This window comes from Panthera onca, chromosome A2, assembly GCF_046562875.1.
Source record: "Panthera onca isolate mPanOnc1 chromosome A2, mPanOnc1 haplotype 2, whole genome shotgun sequence".
Classification (NCBI taxonomy): Eukaryota; Metazoa; Chordata; class Mammalia; order Carnivora; family Felidae; genus Panthera; species Panthera onca.
In genome coordinates this window covers 73,874,425-73,893,378 of record NC_138340.1, presented here as the reverse complement: position 1 = coordinate 73,893,378, position 18,954 = coordinate 73,874,425, and the positions used below count along the sequence as shown (strand labels likewise).

General features: G+C 37.4%; 1 protein-coding gene across 3 annotated transcripts in view; it reads left to right on the top strand.

Moving 5' to 3' along the window:
* The window catches only part of SUGCT (succinyl-CoA:glutarate-CoA transferase), a 755,607-nt gene that overhangs the window by 88,238 nt on the left and 648,415 nt on the right, over positions 1-18,954 (top strand). For all 3 annotated transcript variants that reach the window (XM_060632202.3, XM_060632197.3, XM_060632204.2), the window contains exon 7: positions 13,449-13,540. In XM_060632202.3, the coding sequence (XP_060488185.2) occupies positions 13,449-13,540 (92 nt within the window). The remainder of the gene's footprint in view (positions 1-13,448; positions 13,541-18,954) is intronic.

The following is an 18,954-nucleotide window of genomic DNA, read 5'->3' as shown; positions in this document are numbered from 1 at the left end:
GCTGACAGCTCAGAGCCTGGAGCCTGCTTCAGATTCTGTGCCTCCCTCTCTCTCTGCCGCTACCCCACTTATGCTCTCTCTCTCTCTCTCAAAAATAAATAAAACATTAAAAAATTTTAATGAAAGAAATGACTTGATCAGAATTACGTATTTGAAAGATCTTTGTAGCCATGTGAAGAACAAACTGAGACAGGGGGACCAGTAAGTAAGCTATTGCAATGTATAAGGACTTAGATGGATTGAGAATTACTTAACAGATCAAATAAGGAATTAGTGACCAATTGGACATGGGCAGGAACTGAAAGAGTCCAGGATGACTTCTAGGTTTTGGAGTTGTGCAAATGTGTGGGTGAAGTTTCACTCAGTGAAACAAAAGTGGTCTCCCAGTCTGGGTTGGTGATCTTGAGGGTGAATGTGCTGGGGTAATACTTTCTGTTTAGGGCATCTTTAAACTTGTGGTGCCTTCGATTTTTTGGTGGAGATGTCTGTACACACACAAGCAAACATCTTTGTGTATAAGGATTCAGACTTGGGTTAAAATCTTGGTTCTGCTACTTTTTTTTTTTTTTTTTTTTTTTTTTTTTTACATTTTTTATTTATTTTTGGGACAGAGAGAGACAGAGCATGAACGGGGGAGGGGCAGAGAGAGAGGGAGACACAGAATCGGAAACAGGCTCCAGGCTCCGAGCCATCAGCCCAGAGCCTGACGCGGGGCTCGAACTCACGGACCGCGAGATCGTGACCTGGCTGAAGTCGGACGCTTAACCAACTGCGCCACCCAGGCGCCCCTTGGTTCTGCTACTTCTTATCTGTATGACCTTGGATGGGTCACTTAACCTTTTAAGCCTCAGATTTTATCATTGTAAAAAAGGGATAATAGTACCTAACTCATAAGGGTCTTATGTGAATTAAGTGATTCTAATAGACAAAAATCTATCAGTGTCTACTACATAGTAACTTGATAAATCGTCATTATTATTCTAGATAGGGTGTTGCCAGTATCTTGTTTGAGGCCACGGTATGGATGAAATTCATTAGAACACTGAGAATAAGAGAGGGGGCCAAATATGTATGGACTCTTGGGGAATGTCAGCGGTTGAACCTGGGAAATTTAGTTTGCCTGGACCTTCCCACACTGTCCCTTTCCGCAAGCCCCAAACAGGTTATTTCAGGTATTACTAGAGGAGGTACAATTTAATCTTTGTGTTATAGCCAGTAGTAAGATAAGTGTTATTTTTATTTCCCTAGCTTATTTAATTATATTCATTCATTTGTTTAACACACATTTACTGAGATACTGGTAGACATTAATCTAGGTGCTGAAGGAATCGCAGAGAATATTCACCTCGGTCACAGCTCTCATGGGGCTAACGTTCTAGAGGGGAGATATATATTCATGTAAAAAATTAAACATCAGATAGTGATAAGTACTTTAGAGAGACTGAAAATGTGATAAAGTGCTAGGGAGTTCCTCGAAGTCTATTTTAGATTGGGTAGTTAGGGAAGGCCTTTTTGAAGAGGGTATGTTCAGGATGACATAATCAGTAGTAGCAGGCATGGGAAGACTGGAAGAAAGAACATTCTCGGTAGTGCAAGATCTCCAGGATGGAGATAAGCTGTGGGTGTATTCAGAGAACAGTAAGAATAACAGTGGGACTCGAGGTAGAGGGCAGTGGGAAAACTGATGAGATTAGTCCAGAGAGCAGGCAAGAACTAAGACACGGACATGAAGAGTTTGGATTTACTCTAGATGGCTTGGAAAGCCCCTAGAAAGCTTTAGGCAGGAAAGTAGGACACACTGATTTAGATTTTAGGAAGATCACCAGGAACACAAGAGGGAAGCATGAGGGAGAGAGACTAGAGCAGGAGGCTAATGATGAGAGATGCTGTGTTTCGCTCCCCCCTTTTCTTTTTATTATCAGGCCAAAGCCGCATGCTGGAGCTCATAGTTGCTAGGAAGCCTCATAACTGTCCTTGAACTGATCCCCAGCAGGAGAGTTATACTGATGATGCAGGTGCCGTGGGCCTGGAGTAGATAGATGCAAGCAATGGTAACTTGCAGAGGGTCCTTTAACCTGCCTCTTCACTAGGGGTGCATGAACGGGGTTTGAAATGTTTTGTTGTTTTCTTCTGGGGAGGAGTTCTAACTTCTTGCCAGTTTGTCAGAGGGGTGTTTGACCTTCAAAAGGTTAACCTTTGATAGCGTGTTGAGCACTGTGGGAGGTGTCATAGGAGTTATAGAAAACAAAAGCACCCGTGGGAGCTCCTGCTTTCTAAGTGCTCGTAAGTTAAGGACAAAGGGAAAACACAGATATAATTAAGAAGAAAAATGGTGAAGCCAGGAGCGGGCAGACCAGATCATGTGGTATTCAGGACAAATATTAAAAGAAGAAATCTTTTCCCTTTAAGTTTCTTTTCCTCACAGTTTTGCTTGTAGGTCTGGAAATGTGTTTTGCTTTATGGTCAATGTTCATAAAAGCCACAAGATGGCGAGGTTGCTCCTTAAAATGAATGTGAATGAAGTTAAGGGGTGGGAGAAGAGAGACAGAGAGGAGAGAGAGGGAGAGAGAGAGACAGAGAGAGAGGGAAAGAGAGAGAGAGAGAGAGAGAGAGAGAGAGAGAAGAAAGCGAGAGAAAAAATGAATGAATGTGTGGCGTTCCTCTCTGATTTTCCATAACCTCCTTAATTTTCCTTACCCCATTACTTGAATATGCAATAAAACTGACATGCTTAGATTTCTTCTCTTTAGTTTAGGTTTTGATTATACTTATTTTGGAATTGTAAGCTAAAATAAAATTAAAAAGAACTATCTGGATCCCAGGCTTATCATTTTTTCAGCCTTTTAATAAATTATTAATAAATCAATCTTCACGTTGCCAACAGAGTAATCTTTACAAAATACTATTTGATAATATCAGTTCCCAGCTTTAAAACAGCTCAGAGTCTGGAGCCTGCTTCAGATTCTGTATCTCCCTCTCTCTCTCTATCCCTCCCCTGCTTGTGCTCTTCTCTGTCTGTCAAAAATAAATAAATGTTAAAAAAAATTAAAAAAAACCCTTTCGGGGGGTGGGAGGGAGGGGAGGGTGGGTGATGGGTATTGAGGAAGGCACCTTTTGGGATGAGCACTGGGTGTTGTATGGAAACCAATTTGACAATAAATTTCATAAAAAAAAAAAGAAAAAACAACAACAACAACAACAACAACAACAACAACAAAAAACCCTTTCTATTTATTGTCAGAAATATTGGTTAATAGTCCTGGTAGTCAGTATTCAGATAGTTAAGGTTAAGTGTAGGATGAAAAGGTGGAATAATTTTTGACTCATATTGTTGCAGGATGATCAAGTGTAACAGTCAAGAAAGAGTTCTTGAGAGGTTGTACAGTGCAACTTACTAAATTTATTTAAGTAACACAGGGACAGGACCTGGGGACAGAAAGAGCCCCACTTTTTGCTGTATGAAGCTGGTGATTATATGCTTAGTGCTTAATGGGGAGAGGACATACCGGGCATATTAGATCATAACTGTCTTCTTCAAATTTCTACTCATAAAACTACCTTTACACGATTTCTCTCATACTTATCGTTCAGTTCGATATTAACTATCAGTGGGATGTATAGGCAGTCATGAGACCCTTTAAGATAAATGTAGCAACCAGCGCATGTTTGATCCTTGTCAGCACTACGCAGGCTATAGGTCAGCCTTCTGGGCTAAAGGTGAACATTTTTCTGCTCCTGACCCTCGTCAGTATTACAAAATATATATATTTTATTATTGTCCGCTTCTTCTCCAAAACGAACATATGCAAGCTTTCAAGTACAAAAATTTTCAATTTTTATGTATTATTAAATAACGTAATTGCAATGCTTAGAATATTTATTGTCATCATTTCAACATACCTCAAGGTAGTTTTCTTTTTATTCTCAACATGTTGTGGAAAGAGTAAGCTACTGCATTATTAGTATACTGATTAAGGCATATTTATTAATGAAGTGTATTTAGCCCTTGATGTAAAATACACTTTGCTTATGCTGTCTTATCAAATAAAATCCTCATAAGACATCTATGAGATAAGTGTGAATATTGCCATTTTACAGATGAGGACATTGAGGCTCAGGAAGATCAAATAAATTGCTGATGATTTAGTAGTTGGCAGAACTATAATGTGGATCCATGTTTTTTTTTCAGTCCTGAAAACTCATCTTCTGACTCAGTATGCCCTACTGTCTCCATGAGAGCAACTACATCTCTCTTTAAAAGAAGTACTTGGGGGCACCTGGGTGGTTCAGGTGGTTAAGTGTCCAACTCTTGTTTTTGGCTCCGGGCATGATCTTATGGTTTGTGAGTTCAAGCTGCATGTTGGCCTCTGTGCTCAAAGAAAAAAATAGTTAAAAGAAAAAGAAGTTAGATGGAAAAAAAAAAGTACTTGGAAGTTGTAATTTAAAGTAATTTGGTAGTTGTGCTTCCTCTTTGTTGTAAACTGAACAAGAAAATTTGTATCACAAGGCAACTATTTTGGTGCACTTTTATTTAGCCTGTTGTTTGTTTTTCTGAGCATATTTTCCTGCAGGCCTTTATTTAGAAGACTCCATATAGAGTTGTGCTGATGGGCCTTGATTGATTTGAGGGATTTGGACTCCTAATTCCTGAGCACCTGAGAGTGGACTGAAACTTAATTCCTTCTCTTGACTTCCTGTTGAGCTAACAGGTTTTTTTAAATTTTAATTTTTATTTTATTTTATTCTTTTTGGAGAGAAAGAGAGGGTGGGGACAGAGGGAGAGGGAGAAAGAGAATCTTAAGCAGGTTCTAAGCTCAGTGTGGAGCCCAGCTTGGAGCCTGATGCATCGCTCGATCCCATGACCCTGAGATCATGACCTGAGCTAAAATCAAGAGTCAGATGCTTAACCAACCAAGCCACCCAGGCACCCCAATGTTCCTCTCTTATGGTGGAGCTTTTCTCTGCTCCAGGGGGCCTGTTTATGTTGGAGATACTAGCTGTTTAAAAACTATTGTGTGGAATACTGGAAGGCTGGTCTAGAGCGCCCTTTACAGTTGTAAATTAGCTGCCCTGGAATATAAATTCACTCCTAATGCTTGGTATTAATTTTTGTATTTCTGGAGAAATATTGCCTTATGCTTTATTTCCCATTATATTCCCTTCATATCCCATTTTTGCTTTTCTAAAGATTTAAAAAGTAACAGTTCAGAATTTACAAGTTTTGTTTCTGAAACTGGAACACCAGCATGGCAGAGTCTAGGATTTTGTGTGAATAGTTTTTACCTGAGTCAAGACTTTTTATGGTTTTTACTTTGTTCTTCATATAATAGTTTTAGCTGAAAAATAAGTGTAATGGAAAGAAGATTGTCTATGAATAAATAATTATGGAAGTTGCTAATGGACTTATTATATGATTCTTCCAACTTTTATTTGTGTGAAACTTTCCAAAATAAGGCATATAGGAGATACATGTTGTGACATCTTTTCTGTCATCGGTACTGATAAATATAACTTAATCTTGAACCACTTTAATTTCTTAATACTAAGTGATAATTTTAGCTGGAGATTTTGTTTTACATATCTATCTTTTTTTTTCTTTTTTCCCAAGCTAAATGAGAAATAATTGACAAAATTGTATGTATTCAAAATGCATAATGTGTTTCCATATCTTTGCTATTGTGAATAATGCCGCACTGAATATGAGAGTCCACATACCTTCTTGAGATACTGATTTCATGTCCTTTGGATATATACCCAGAAGTGGTATCATATGGAGTTCTATTATTAATTTATTTTTCTGAGGAATTTTCATAATGTTTTCCATAATAGCTATACCAACTTACATTCCTACCAATAGTGCTCAAGGGTTCCTTTTTTTTTACTAGAACCTTGCCAACATTTGTCATCTCTTGTCTTTTTGATAATAGCCATCCTAACAAGTGTGTGGTGATATCTCATTGTGGGTTTGATTTGCATTTCCCTGATGATTAATGAAGTTGAGCATCTTTCATGTACCTATTGGTCTCTTGTTATGTCTTCTTTGGAGAAATGTTTATTCAGGTCCTTTGTTCATTTTTAAATCAGATTATTTGTTTTTTTTTTTCTATTTGGTTGTATGAGTTCCATATAAATTTTGGATATTAACACCTTATCAGGTTACATGGTTTGCAAATACTTTCTCCCATTCTGTAGATAGACTTTTCATTTCTGATTGTTCCCTGTGCTTTGCAGAAGCTTTTTAGTTTAATGTAATTCCATTTGTCTATTTTAGCCTGTTTTCAGTGTCATATCCAAAAAATTATTGCCAAGGGCAATGTGAAGAAGCTTTCTCCTTATGTTTTCTTCTAGAACTTTTATGATTTCAGATATTACAGTTAAGTATTTAAACCATTTTGAGTTGATTTTTGTGTATAGTGTAATATAGGGATACATTTCATTCTTTTGCATGTGGAGATATATATATATATATACACACATATATATATTTATATTTATATATATATGTATATATATATATATATATTTTTTTTTTCCCCCAACACCATTTATTGAACAGAACGTCAATTACCATTGTGTGTTCTTGGTACTCTTGTCAAAGATTAGTTGACATATATTTGTGGTTTTTGGGGGGCTCTGTATTCAGTTCCATTGGTCTCTTTGTCTGTTTTTATGCCAGTACCATGTACTGTTTTGATTACTGTAGCTTTTAATATATTTTGAAATCAAGAAATGTGGTGTTTCCAGCTTTGTTCTTATTGCTCACAATAGCTTTGGCTATTTAGGGTCTTTTCTGGTTTCATATAAATTATAGTATTATTTTTCTAATTTCATAAAAAGTGCCATTGGGATTTTGATACAGATTGTGTTGAATCTGTAGGTGGCTTCGGGTAACACTGACATTTTAACAATGTTAATTCTTCCAGTCCAAGAGCTTGGGGAATCTTTCCATTTAATGTGTCTTCTTCAGTTTCTTTCATTAATGTCTATAATTTTCAGCATACAGATCTTTTATCTTTTTGGTTAATATATTACAAATGTTTTATTGTTTTGATACTGTTGTAAATAGGGTTGTTTTCTTAATTTCTCTTTCATATAATTTGTTGTTAGTGTATAGAAATGCAACAGATTTTTGTATATTGAGTTTGTATCCTGAAATTTTATTAAATTTGTTTATTTTCACAGTTTTTGGTGGAGTCTTAAGGGTTTTCTATATGTAAGATCGTATCATTCACAGACAATTTTATTTTTCCTTTCTGCTTTGGATGCACTTTTTTTTTTCTTCAATTAATTTGCTTAATTACTCTGGCTAGGTCCTCAAATACTATGTTGAATAGAAGTGGTGAGAGTGGGTACTATTGTCTTGTTCCTGATTTTAGAGGGAAAGCTGATAACTTTTCACCATTTAGTATGGTGTTAACTCTGGTTTTGTCATATATGTCCTTTATTAGGTTGTGGTACATTCCCTGTATACTCAATTTGTTGAGAGCTTTTATGATAAATGGATGTTGAATTTTGTCAGGTGCTTTATCTGTATCTATTGACATGATCATATGATTTTTATCCTTCATTTTGTTGATGTGATGTATCACATTGACTGATTTGTGGATGTTGAACCATCCTTGCATTCCTGGAATAAATTCCACTTGATCATGGTGTATTTAAAATGTTCTGTTGGATTCAGTTTGCTAATTTTTGTTGAGATTTTTACATCTATGTTGATCAGGGTTATTAGCCTGTAATTTTCTTTTCTTTAGTGTCCTTGTTGGTTTTGGTGTCAGGATAATACTGGCCTTGTAAAATGAGTTTTGAAGCCCTCCTCTTTTAGATTTTGGCAGTTGTCCAATGTATAGGTTGTCCAATTTGTTGTTGTATAATTGTTAATAATAGTCTCTTGTGTCCTTTGTATTTCTGTGGCATCACTTGTAACTTCTCTTTCATTTCTGATTTTATTTATTTCAGTTCTGTCTCTTTTTTTCCCTTGGTTATTCTAACTAAAGATTGTCTATTTTGTTTATATTTTAAAAAAAAAGATGTTAGTTTCATTGATCTTTTCTGTTATCTTTTTAGTTTCTATCTGTTCCGATTTTGGTTATTTCCTTCTGTCTGCTAATTTTGGGCTCAGTTTGTTCTTCTTTTCCTAGTCCTTGAGGTGTGAAATTAGGTTGTTTATCTGAGATCTTTCCTTTTTCTCAATGTAGGCATTTATCACTGTAAACTTCCCTCTTAGAACTGCTTATATATTATATATTACAAGTTTTGTTAAGTTGTATTTGCATTTTTATTTGTCTCAAGATGTTTATTTATCTTTTGATTTCTTCTTTGACCCATTGGTTGTTTAGGAGCATGTACATAAATATTTACAAGTGTTATATCCTCCCGTTGGATTGACTTTTTTTTTAATCATTACACAATACCCTTGTTTATCTCTTATTAGAGTCTTTGGCTTAAAGTCTATTTTACTTGATATAACTATAGCTACCCTTGCTTTCTTTTGGTTTCATTTGCATAGAATATTTTTTCTATCTTTTCATTTTCAATCTGTGTGCTTAAAGTTTAAGGAAGTCTTTAGTAGGCAGCATGTAGTTGGGTCTTTTTTTTTTTTTTTAATCTATTTAGCTACTCTATGTCTTTTGATTAGAGAACTTAGTGCATTTGTATTAAAGTAATTATTGATAGGTAAGGACTTAACTGTGTCATTTTGTTAATTGTTGTCTGGTTGTTTTGTAATTGCTTTGTTTCTTCCTTTCTCTTTTGTTTTCTTCTTTTATGATTTGATGATTTTCTGTGGTGGTATGCTTAGATTTCTTTCTTTTTTGTGTAGCTGTTATAGGTTTTTGCTTTCTGTTACCATGAGGCTTACATAAAACATCTTATAATTATAGCAGTCTATTATAAGTTGATAACAACCTAATTTAGATGTATACAAACATTTTTACATTCTTTCCTGACATTTTAATGTTTTGATGTCACAGTTTATATTTTTTTTATATTATGTATCTATTTAGAAATTACTATAAGTCAGGCAGAGAAAGACAGATACCATATGTTTTCACTCTTATCCTGAGAAACTTAATAGAAGACGAGGGGGGAGGGGCGGGGGAAAAAAAGTTACAGAGAGAGAAGGAGGTAAACCATAATAGACTCTTAAATACTGAGAACAAACTGAGGGTTGATGGGCAGTGGGGGAGAGGGAAAAGTGGGTGATGGGCATTGAGGAGGGCACCTATTGGGATGAGCACTGGGTGTTGTATGGAAACCAATCTGACAATAAATTATATATACAATAAAATAAAAACCTACAACCTAAAAAAAAAAAGAAATTACTGTAGTTATGGGAGTTCTTAATACTTTTGCTTTTTAACTTTTATATTACAGTTATATAAGTGACTTACCCACCACCATTACAACATTAGAGTTTTCTGAATTTAGCTATGTATTTACCAAAGTGTCATACTTTGATAAATTTAATGTAACCAGTTAGCACTCTTTTGTTTTCATACCTTGCAAGGCTGGTCTAATGGGGATAAATTCCTCCAGCTTTTGTTCATTTGGGAAATTCTTTATTACTCCTTCAATTCTGAAAGGCAGCTTTATTGAATAGAGTGTCCTTGGCTGGCAATTTTTTTATTTCAGCACTTTGAATATCTCATTTTACTCCCTTCTGGCCTGCATAGTTTTTGTAAAATCTACTGTTAGTCTTATGACAGTTCTCTTATATGCAACAAGTTGCTTTTCTCTTGATGGTTTTAAGGTTCTCCCTTTGGCAGTAAGTTTTGACAATTTAATATAATGTGTCTGAGTGTGAGTCTCTTTAGATTCATCTTTTTAGGTATTTTTGGGCTGCCTGGATCTGGATATCATGTTTTTTCTTTCAGATAAAGGAAGTTTTTAGGCACTATATCTTTAAGTAAACTTTTGCCTCTTCCTCTGCCTCTTTTCTTCTTCTGGGACCTCTATAATATGTATATTGGTCTTTTTGATGATGTCCCATAAACCCATAAGCTATTTTCACTCATTTTCCTTTTTGTTCCTCTGATTGGATGTATTCCACTGCCTTTCTTCTAATTCTCTGATCTTTTCTTCCAGCTGATCTAGTCTGTGGTTGAATGCATCTACCAAATTTTTCACTTTAGTTATTGTATTCTTCAGCTCTATGATTTCTGTGGTACTTTTAAATGTTTTCTCTCTCTTTGTCCAAATTTTCACTTTGGTCATGCATTACTTTCCTGTGAAGTTCTCACTTTGACCATGCATTGCTCTTCTGATCTTGCCTTTATGATTGTTATTTCAAACTCTCTGTCAGAAAAATAATTTCCATTTCCTTCAGGTCAGTTTCTGGAGATTTACCGTGTTCTTTTGTTTGGAACATATTCCTGTTTCTTCATTTTCCTTGATTCTCTGTGTTGGTTTCTATATATTATCTAAAACAGCCACCTCTCTCAGTCTTGAGACCAGTTTTGTATAGGAGACAAACCTCATTAATCACCCTGGCCTGAGCTCCAAGTTTCCTCTCAAATCTTTATGATTGCCCAAGCCATTGTGTTTGTTCTTCATGTCTTTTGCTGGTTGAGTGTGTGCCAAGATCCATCAGTGTCCCCAAAGGGGATGATAGCAGTTAACACGTACATGTAGGTTTATTAGAAGCTGGTCCTCAGACAACACCTGAGAAAGTATGCATTCAAACTCTTTCTGTGGAGAAACTGGGAGATAGGTGTTTTTGTGCTCTCTTTCTGTGCTGAGCCTGATGTATAGCCATGGAGTTTGCCTGTTTATTTATTTATTTATTAAAAATTTTTTTTTAACGTTTATTTATTTTTGAGACAAAGACAGAGCATGAACGGGGGAGGGGCAGAGAGAGAGGGAGACACAGAATCGGAAGCAGGCTCCAGGCTCTGAGCCATCAGCCCAGAGCCCGACGCGGGGCTTGAACTCATGGACCAGACCGTGAGATTGTGACCTGAGCTGAAGTCGGATGCTTAACTGACTGAGCCACCCAGGCGCCCCAAAGTTTGCCTGTTTAAAAACTGCTTCTTTATAGCAGGTATAGCACTGTGGGACTTGTGAATGTAAACCCACACTGGCTGTCAGAGTCAGATGATCTGGGGCCCATCCCTTGGGCAATAGTTACAAAAGCCTGGGTCCAGACATGTGTAGAAGCTCTTTCCAGAGAGATGCTGGTGACCTGGTGTTATTATTGGAGTATGAACCACTAGCTCTTTTGAATTCCAGGTAGAATTGCAGTCAGCACCTAGATATATGTTAATTACAGTCCAAATCCTCAGGTGGTAGCTTATAAATTATGCAGTGAGACCATTTGTAGGGAAAAGCTGGGAGATGGACATTTTTGCCTGCTCCCTCTGTGCCGATCCCTGGGAAGATAGCCTGTGGTTAGTGTTTATGCACCTGTCATTGACTCGTTTTTGTTTGCTTTAGTTCTGCTTTAGTCCTGCTGGATCTCAGAGTGAGGTGCTTTGGGGGCCTTTCCCTCAGGTGGGAGCCTTAAAAGTTGGGACACCTGATATGTGGCCCAAACCTTTTACTCCTGAAGGAGAAGTTGGAGCTGGGAGTTTCTTCTTGATTGGATGGTGCTGTGCCAGGAGTGGGGTTTATGGCAGGAGTGTGACTCAGCCTTTCCTACCCATTCAGATGTGGGTATTTTCTCCATTACACCATGTAGTAGTCAAACAACCAATTCTGGATTTCTCTCAGAGGGAATTAGTCCACGTGGAGCTGTGCATTTGGTGTGTCTGTGGGAGGAGGAAAATTCAGGCACCTCCTAGATTGCAATTTTGGTCAAAAACAAAACAAAACAAAAAGTTCTTTAGTTTCTTTATTAATTTAGTTGTTATAGATTATTTCTTTTAATGTATTTTATGTAACAAGTATTCATTTATTCAATAAATGTTATTGAATACTATTCTGGATGCTGTGAACCCAGCAGTGAATCAGATGGAAAAAAAATTCTGGAGCACACATTTTCGTAGGGAGGAGACCAGACTAAATTAGTAAACATATAGCTATGTTATATATCTTGGGATGAGTGCTATGAAGACAAATATAGTCAGATAAGGCGGATTAAGAGTGAGAAGGGAGAGTGCTCTTTCATAAAAGTTCTTTGGGGAAGGTCTCTCTGGTAAGGAGACATTTGAGTGCAGATTTGGAGGATGTGAGGGAGTGATGTATATGGATATATGGAATGAAATGGAGAGAGAATGTCCCAGGTAACTGGAGAGGCAAGCAAAGGCCCTGAGGCACCCCTTTCTGGGTTTCTAAAGTAAGGTATACAGGAGATTTCAGCTAATAGCTTACGGATCTGGAAGGCTTTTCATGTGTTCACTCTTTGGTTGATAACATGGTATTTGGAGACAGATTCATGTAGCACCTGAAATACTCTTTATTATTCAACAATAAGTGCCAGGGCTTAGGAACCTAGGAGAGCAGGAGAAACTATTTCTTGTGTTCTCTTGATTTTTGCTGGAGGAAAAAAAAAATAATAACTTCACCTTCTGTTTGTAATCTTAGAACACACTGTTAGGTCATGCAATCATATTATTTATGTTCAAAGTTTTTAATCATCATTTGTGTATATATTTTTACATACCTGAGAAAATATGTAAACAGATTCCAGAGGGACATTGGTTTATTGTTTTATTTTACTTTGTATTATTGGTTTGTACAGAACAAGAATAACATATATGATTGGAGTCTGGGACTGAATTAGGCTTAGGCATAAAGGAGTAAGACTGGTGGAGGAAAGGCAAATTGGAGAATTTTATTTCCCTCTGTAAAGGGAAGAGCTGTTACTTACTCTAATTGATTGTTGCATGGACCTAGTTTTGAACTTATTTTCTGATTTTTCAAGAAAAGCCAGAGATTTGTATTTTATGTGTTATCTCCTGCTTTTTAAACAGCTGGAAACTCAATAAAAACATTCCAGGACACTCTTCAGGCCAGACAGAACATTCATGCAGGTGGGATTCAGACCTCGAGTTTCCAGTTTGCACCCTTTTGGGGTATAAGATCATAAATAATTTTTGTTGCTTCCTTTCAAGGGATACTATTATATGCCTTGTAATAGTAATAAATTGCTGCAAGATTTCTGGATACAAAGAGTTTTTTTTTTATTTTTTTTTATTTATTTTTTATTTTATTTTATTTTTTTTTAACGTTTTTTATTTATTTTTGAGACAGAGAGAGACAGAGCGTGAACGGGGGAGGGGCAGAGAGAGAGGGAGACACAGAATCGGAAGCAGGCTCCAGGCTCCGAGCCATCAGCCCAGAGCCCGACGCGGGGCTCGAACTCACGGACCGCGAGATCATGGCCTGAGCTGAAGTCGGAGGCTTTAACCGACTGAGCCACCCAGGCGCCCCGATACAAAGAGTTTTTAACACACTATTGTACCATTGCTCCCCCGGCTTGTTACCGACTATGTCTATTCTTGTCTTAGGGTACGGTCAGACAGGTCCACTGTCTCAGCGAGCTGGTTATGATGCTGTTGCCTCTGCTGTTTCTGGTCTGATGCACATCACAGGGCCTGAGGTAGGTGTCATTCTTTAGCTTTAGAATATTTATAAATTTACTCCCTGTTTCTTCCAAAGGGATTTTCCTCTTCATTAACCTATAAGCCTAAATTTGAGTTAATTTTATAACAGTCTTTTTAAAAAGCAAGAAGCAACAGATAAGCGATGAACACATTTTCTGCGTGTATTACACTGTTCAAGCTTGGTATAGGCACCCGGATGTAACTTAGGAATAGTCCTTCTGTCAAGTAGAATGGCTGACTAGACCATACCTTCATTTGGCATATGTACAGAGCGGAAGGTCTCTTTTTCCTTCTGGAGTATTAATAAGTGGTTATGTATTTAAAAATTTGTTGCTTAAAGCCTCAGGTGGAGTTGTGTCTGATTTGTTATATACATTAGGTTCTGACAGTGGGAGAATTATTTGATTTTATAGCAAACCCTCTTTATTAATAATAGGTTGGGAATTTCCTAAAAAATGTAGAGATGACTAAAATGTGTTTGGTTCACTTGAAGACTCTTAGAAAATGGACTCTGTGAGAAAACGGTAAGAATGGCGTGGAAGCTAAAAAAAAGTGTGAAAGTCTAATAAATAAAAATAGTTAAAGACATCCATTTCCAAAACAGATTGGATTGGTAGGTCTGAAACCTTTTCCCAGTTAGGTGTTCCTTCCCTGAATCACTTTCGTCAGTGAATTCTTTAGGAAATATTCCTGCAGTTTTGGGTTAAACAGAGGCAGAGTGACCTTGAGTCTTCTCTTATCTGCCTTTCCTTCTTTTTATTAATTTTAAAGCAGCTGTTGGGATTTCAGTGTCTTGAGATACAAGTATTTGTTGCTTTTATTGCCTGTTTCATTTTCACAAGTCTAAGAAAAATGTGTATAGCCTTTTCTTAAAATATTTAAGGGCACCAGTTTTCTTTCCATCCGCCAGGAGAATGGAGGATGGATGTATCTCTTTGCTCTATCCCATAGAAGTGCTTATGTGTACAAGACTTTATTATTGTGGGTGGTTTTGTTTTAAGAGTACTGAACTCAACCACGAATATGTGAAAAGATCTTGGACTTTCTTTTTTTTTTTTAATGTTTATTTATTTATTTTGAGAGAGAGAGAGAGACAGACAGAGAGTGGGGGCGGGGCAGAGAGAGAGAGAGAGAGGGAGGGAGAGAATCCCAAACAAGGTCCATGCTCTGCGCAGAGCCCAACACAGGGCCTGATTCTATGAACTTTGAGATCGTGACCTGAGCTGAAACCAAGAGTCAGACGCTTAACTGACTGAGTCATCTAGGCGCCCTGGATCTTGGACTTTTAAATTTGTATATGCACATGTTAAAATGAAATAACTTAAAAACAGTTGTTGTGAAGCATTACTCTGGTTCCTTTAGTGCACTGTGATATATACTCTGACAGGGGTAACCACCCAGCATGTGCTCAACCTTAGTATTTGTCAGTCACTAACAGCTGTTCTGTCTTCTGTTATCCTACTTGGGAGATTTTTGTTCTAGCTAAGCAGATAAAGACAGCATTCATTGAGTGCTTACTAAGTGCCCAGCATTACTTTATGTACTTTACAGGTATTAGGTAAACTTAACTTCCATATACTGTATTTCTTTCTTTCACATGGACACATCTTTATATCTTAATTAATCGATCCAGTGAATGGTTCTTGCACATGTTCCCTCTCTATGCTGGGAACTGGCAGGCACTGGTGATAAAGCAGGCAACGGCGGGGGGCAGAGGGGGCACAGTCCTTAAGTGGAGAAAACAAACATTAGCAGAAAGTAAACATTAAAGACAAATAAAAAGAACTCTGAAAAAGGGCTCTATATACTATTAACATATACAACAGTGTGCCTCAGACCATTATAATAGTGTACTTCCAAAGTTCTCTGCAAAATGTGTTTTGACAGCAAAGAATAAAAGCAGAAGTGGAGAGAATTAGGCCACATTGGGAGTTCCCTTTAATAGTACTCCCTGTTGTCAGCAATATTTTATACCTCTTGGCAGAGGAAGGAACACTTCCGAAAGCTCTGGCTGATATCTTCAACTAGCCAATGCAGATGCATTATTGCCAGTTATATCCTATTGCTCGTGAACTTTTATCTACCTTGTCAGATGACTGAATGGAACCCAGGCTTCTCTATCATGTATCATTGTCCTGAGGCTTCACCACATCACCCTACACTGTGCAGCCTAACACTGTCGGAATGGTTGGTCAGGGAAGGCTTCTCTGAGGACCAGATGTATAAGGTGCGACCCAGTTAGGCATCAGCCTGGTGACCAATGCTGGTGTCTAAATGCTGGAGGGTCTGGTACATTTGAGGAGCCAGAAGAATGCCAGTGTCATTGGATTGTTGTGAGCTGACAAAGAAGGGGGAAAATTAGGTTGGGGAGGTAGGACATGGTAGCTGAACTTAGTCTTTAGGGTCTTATTATATTACTTAACAGTTTGATAAAAAGAGAAGATACATTATTATATATACACACTTTTTAAGTGATGATCCGATATAATTCTTCCTAGAAAATGAAGTGATGTTCCTAATGTATAGACTAGCATCATGATAATAAAACCTCAAAATGCATGTTTTTTTAAAAAATGTTTAATTATTTTTGAGAGAGAGAGAGAGAGAGACAGAGTGTGAACTGGGAAAGGGGCAGAGATAGGGAGATACAGAATCTGAAGCAGGCTGCAGGCTCCACGCTCCGGGCTGTCAGCCCAGAGCCTGATGCAGGGCTCGAACTCACAAGCCTGAGATCATGACCTGAGCCAAAGTTAGACACTCAACTGACTGAGCCACCCAGGCACCCTGCATGTTTTTTTTAAATAACAGGATAATATTGCGCTTTTTATCCCAACGGGGTATCACCTAAGTATATAATGTAGGATAAAATTTGTGAAAGCAGTCTCTATGATGAAATTTAAGCAAACCAGTTACAGTTGACTTCCACTAGATCTCAAATCTGGCCTTTTAGGTTAGGCATGCTGTGGTGTTGTCAGATAAGATTCATATTTGATTGTGGAGGAAAAGCTAACCAATGCCTGCACTCTCCTGGACCCATGCTTGATGCTTTACATACGCTGTTACAGGTTTTGATCCTCACATCAATCCTTCTAGGTAGGCATTGATAAATTCTGTAACAAAAGCTTAAAGGGTTAGATAACTTGTCCAGAGTGCTGTCATGGTATATGAAGCACAAAAGCCAGGCTTTTAACCCAGATTTCCTTTACTCCTTACACCCTGACACTATATCCACTCTCCATACTGCCTGAAGAATGAATTTTGATTTTTATTGTATTTGCATTTTGCCTACACAGGCTACATGATATGATATGTTACAGTTAGTGAATCAATCATGCGTTGTAGGGAGAAAGCATTTGATTAAGAGTCTGGAGGCCTGACTGTATCTAATTTCTCTTGTGTAATGTTTACTGGCTGCCTAAAATGTGCCCAAGAGAATAATAAGCCTCATAAGACCATGGTCTTTGCTTGGTCACTGCTGTATCTCTGCCTAGAACAGTCTGGCACTTGGTAAGCACTTAATGAATACATGTTGAATGAATGAATAAATGAATACCTGGCACTGTGCTGTGTGACCTTGAACATATCACCTAGCTTCTCTGTGTTTCAGTGAAGTGCACCTCGAGGTGATACTCACATATTTTCTCTTCAAGTATTAGATTAAGCAAATAAAATATCTCTTATAAAACATAAAAGCACAAAATTGTGTGTAATGTGGGATAGTATATAAAATAGTCAGCAAGTGCTTGGTATATCTGTAGTTTTCTCATCTCCACTCTTAGAGATACTGATTTGTGGGCTTATCATTAATGCGTATTTAATGATGACCCCAAATGTTTCTGATGGAGATGGTTTGAGAAACACTTGGAAACATTATGTGAGGTATTATTATTAAAAACCCCTTTGCACTGAAAGTAGGCAGCAGATATTCTTTGATAGCCTCTGACAGAAGCCAATGACTTACTAAGGTCTATATATTATGATTAAATTATAATCTTGTGCTTCAAACAAAATCATATTATCTTTTTCATGTTCATGGCTGTATGCTAACTAGTCATTACTCAAAACAGGTATCTATCTATCCATCTATCTTTTTTTTTTTCTTCATGCATAGGGAATATGGAGAAGGGTTGGGAACAAAACCAATAAGTATGAGATTTTGAAAAGTAGATGACTGATAAATATGTAACATGTATTCTGAGTAATAATTCACCTATAATTTATAGTACACGTAAACATCAAGATGGATTATTTTGATCGGTCAATGAACAATGATGTATTTACCATATGTGTATAGTATTGTATTAGATATCATAAGTTTAGTATCTTACTCTATAAGTAACAATATGATTGACTAGATTCAACATATCCTTACGGAAAAATTAGAAAAGAATAGAAAATGCATAAAATTAAGTGGAATGCTCTGTAGCAGACAATATAGAGAGCTGTAAGATAGAGGATCTCTAACTTTTTCTTCCGGAGAAGCAACTTTTGAAAGCCTTTGAGTTTTATGATCCTAGAGGCCTGGGTTAGGAAATGTGTATGTGTGTGGGTGTGTGTGTCTGTATGTGGAATGTTGATTGCGCATTAAGTGCTTTGCAGGCAGCTGAGAATGGCAGATATGTGAGGAAAAGTTGGTATGGGAGCAGTTGTCAGCTGTTTCTGTGAGATCTTCCAGGGTGGGGACATCCTCTTATTCAACCTGATGTCTTAGTGCCCAGAACAATAGATACTCTAAAAATGTTTTCTTTTTTTAAATGTAACTAATAAATTCTTCAAAAGCCAATTTATGGCTCACTTGGAATCTGTTGTAGAGAATTTACTGTAACTTGAAGTAAAATATAAGTGTGGTTCAGAGCAGGACTTGAAGAAAGTGGCAAGATTTGAGTTGAAGGCCACCTGGAAAAGTGGATAGCATTCAGATGGATGGAGACATTCGTAGTGGAGATCAGAGTGGATAAAGACAGAGAAGCAGGATAGAATCAGGCTTATGTAGGGCAAGTATATGGGCTAGGTATGGAAGAGCTGAGTTAAGGTTTCAGAAGAGTGGGAGAAAAGTGGTGAAGGTGCTACTTTGCAAAGTCTAAGTTCAAGCGAAGAAGTTGGGATGTTGTTTGCTCATGGTGGAGTTATGGAGGTTTTTGAAGGGGTATGATGTGATGAAAGCTGTACTTCAGATTAGTTTGTCTCAAGTGTGCAGGATTGATAAAATGAGGTTCACAAGCAATGCTTCTTAGATATTTATCTTTCCTTTTAAAACCAAAGGAAGCACTTGGGGCACCTGGGTGGCTCAGTCGGTTAAGCGGCCAACTTTGGCTCAGGTCATGATCTCATGGTTCGTGGGTTCAAGCCCTGCATCAGGCTCTGTGCTGACAGCTCGGAGCCTGGATCCTGCTTCAGATTCTGTGTCTCC